This window comes from Aplysia californica, unplaced genomic scaffold, assembly GCF_000002075.1.
Source record: "Aplysia californica isolate F4 #8 unplaced genomic scaffold, AplCal3.0 scaffold00344, whole genome shotgun sequence".
NCBI classification, from domain to species: Eukaryota; Metazoa; Mollusca; class Gastropoda; order Aplysiida; family Aplysiidae; genus Aplysia; species Aplysia californica.
The window spans coordinates 115,209-118,179 of record NW_004797614.1 but is presented as its reverse complement, the minus strand read 5'-3'; the positions used below and the strand labels follow the sequence as shown (position 1 = coordinate 118,179).

Genomic DNA, 2,971 nt, shown 5'->3' with positions numbered 1-2,971 from the left:
TTACGTTTACACCACTTATTCATCCATTTCATGTCAAGAATATTAATGGGATCAAGTCAAGTTAGACACGTACATGATATAATATTTTATAATACTCACTGCAAAAAAGAAAGTGTGCATAGAAAATTATTGTACTGCAGATCTCAGGGATAGTTGACTGCTGTATCTTAAACCCGCTGTGAACTAAATTTTTAATAAAATGTGTACATTTTTTATTCTTTAGGGCCCCTTTTTTCTTTCAAAAGGCAACTGAAGGAATTCTTTTTTTTTTTAAGACGAGCTAATTATTTTCCGTTTCGAATTTTGTTCAAGTGGCGACCAAAGCTTAATACAGGGTGCCCACTATGGATAGGATCGGCCCGATCGCCCGACTCGATCGCCTCAAAAACAAATGTGTTTGTTTCCAGTTTCAGGCGATCGAGTCGGGCGATCAGCCCGATCCAGCCGTAGTGGGCACCCCGTATAATCCAGTTTCAGGACTATAAACAGACCTTGCGCAACTTGCACATCGGACCTTCCCTTATCGAGAAGGCTACCTGTTCAATTTTACATACACCAAAACATCAGGGGTCAGGCAGAAAGACACTGGTATTTAAGAGGGGAACAGGACCAGCAAGAGACAGGAGTAAGGGATCAAGAGAGGAACAAAGAGTTGCCTTGGAAGGGGTAAATAGGTTTATAGGGGTGGGAGCGGAGAAAGAGTAGCCGTTGTGACAGAGAAAAGAAGAAGTCAGTTAAACAGAACAGGATTAATATCTTCCCTAGGGTGAAACTGAAGTAAAAGCTGTCTTCTTAATGAAACAACGTGTTAATAGTGTTATCATCATCAGTGGCGGCTCGTGGTTTATAGAACTGACCGGCCGTCATTCACGTCGACTATTTCTCCCTCCCCCAACCCTTTCCTTCAAAGCACACACACACACACACACACACACACATTCATTCTCTCTCTCTCTCTCTCTCTCTCTCTCTCCTTATTTTATACCCCTACTTTCTCAATCCCCACCCCCTCCCCCACTCACACATACCACTGTAAACATTGTAATATAATATGAAAGAGCTAAAATATGCAGTAGTGTCAAGAAACAATTATTATGAATAACATATGATGGAAGTTACTGAGATTAATAGAAACTGACTTGATCGACACAGAAAAAGAAACACTACTAGGCCAGAAAACAAACTGAAAGTGAGAGGCAATAAACTGCTGGTCGACATGGACTGGACCCGTTAAATAATGTATAAGAACTGTCCAGTATAATGACAAAAAGTCAATTGATACTGAATGTATAAGAACTGTCCAGTATAATGACAAAAAGTCAATTGATACTGTACTAGTGACGCTGTCCCAAGCAGATCAAGTCTACGATCAGATACTATACAAAGCTGGACAAAGTTAGCACACAACAGTTTCCGATCATTATATCATCAAATTTTCTTCATCGCACTTCTCACTTCTCAGAACAGAACACAGTGTTGTAACTAAGTGGGGAAGTGTGTCAAACGCTAATTATAGAACTTTGTGTCTAGCAGGGGTGACGGTGGAAAAGGGGACGAAGGGAGGGGGTAGGCCTGGCCCAGACTCTGACAGCCGAGTGCCTATAGCTCCTTGTTAAAATTCTCCATATATCTTCACTAGACAAATCCTCCTTTCGTCGGCCAGACTCCTATGGGCCAGGTAAGTATTAGTAGGGAGAAAACGATGAGTAAATGCCAAACAGGAACTATAGGTGGTTAAAAAGTCAATAAACAAAAAAGATTAGTGCCATGCTGACAATAAATGTTCTGATAGTAGTTAGAGAAAGGCTGAATGATAAAAATACATGTTTTGCTGATAAAATATAATAGTGTCTGTGCTGCTCAAGACAGTCTCAATCTTAATTTTGTAAGCTAAAAAGAGGCCAATTTGGCAATTAAGGGATAACCTATTCGTTCTGAGGGCTGTCGATGGATTTGTCCATGGGACTGACGTCATCGCTAGGCCTAAGCCCGCCGTGTATTTGGCCTTGTACGTAGTAGCCTACGAAGTTCCACGACGTGACGGCTTGATGGGAGACGATTTAAAGTTGTGAGCCGGCGCGATAACAAAGGTGAAGGAATTAAGCTCTGTCGCGACAAATAAACAGCAGTGGGAAGGACTTCCGTAACGAGCGACCGCCCCAACAAAAACAATTGAAAGACCTGCCCCTACCCCTACCCTTACCCCTATCCGTAACCCTAACCCTACCCCTAATCCTAATAATCCTACCCCTACACCTAACCCTATCCCTAGCCTTCTATATATTCTGCTCTGTCTCATAGTGGTCGCTGGTTAGGGAAGTCCTCCCCAGCAGTGAATCCCACTTCTCTATTTGAGTGCCTTCAAATCGGCAAGAAGGTGCTTTTGAATGTTGATACTACATCTACATGATGTTTGTTTGGATTTACTTCAATCCGTTACTTCAAACTGAATGAAAATCATCAGCAGCAATAAATCTCCTGTCAACAGTCCAGCTGAAAAAAATTTGACCGGCACCGAAGGTCTTGCCCAGTTAACAAAACGCCTCTGGTTATCATGGTGTCTGCTAGTTTTCCAATAGAGGCCTATTTAGAGGAGGGGCCCGATTTGACTTACACTTACAGTACAGGTGAATTATCATTCTTCACTAATAAACAAAAAGAAAGCAACAAAAGATTTCAAATTTTAAAAAAAACATACATTTCGAGACGGTGTAAGTGTTCCATCAACGTCAAAAAGATACAGAGTCGACGTGTCACGTTGCGGTGCTGCCATGTTGTAGTTTGTATTGTCAACTGAAATGTAATGTCGTCACACTGGCTTTTAGTGATGCTACAGGGGGATGTAAACGTAAACTTTTTAGCCAAATGAGGGTCAAAACAAAACCCGTTTCATACTCCCCAGATTTTTTTTATGGATCATGGCAGAGAATTAAATACTCTCTGATCATGGTCATATCCATATGACATAATT

General features: G+C 41.4%; 1 protein-coding gene across 1 annotated transcript in view; it reads right to left on the bottom strand.

Moving 5' to 3' along the window:
* LOC106012352 (phosphomannomutase) overlaps positions 1-2,971 on the bottom strand; it is a gene marked incomplete in the record, with an annotated part of 17,332 nt that extends 14,361 nt beyond the window's left edge. Inside the window, 1 exon segment of the mRNA XM_013085093.2 lies at positions 2,699-2,971. Within this exon segment, the coding sequence (XP_012940547.1) occupies positions 2,699-2,773 (75 nt within the window).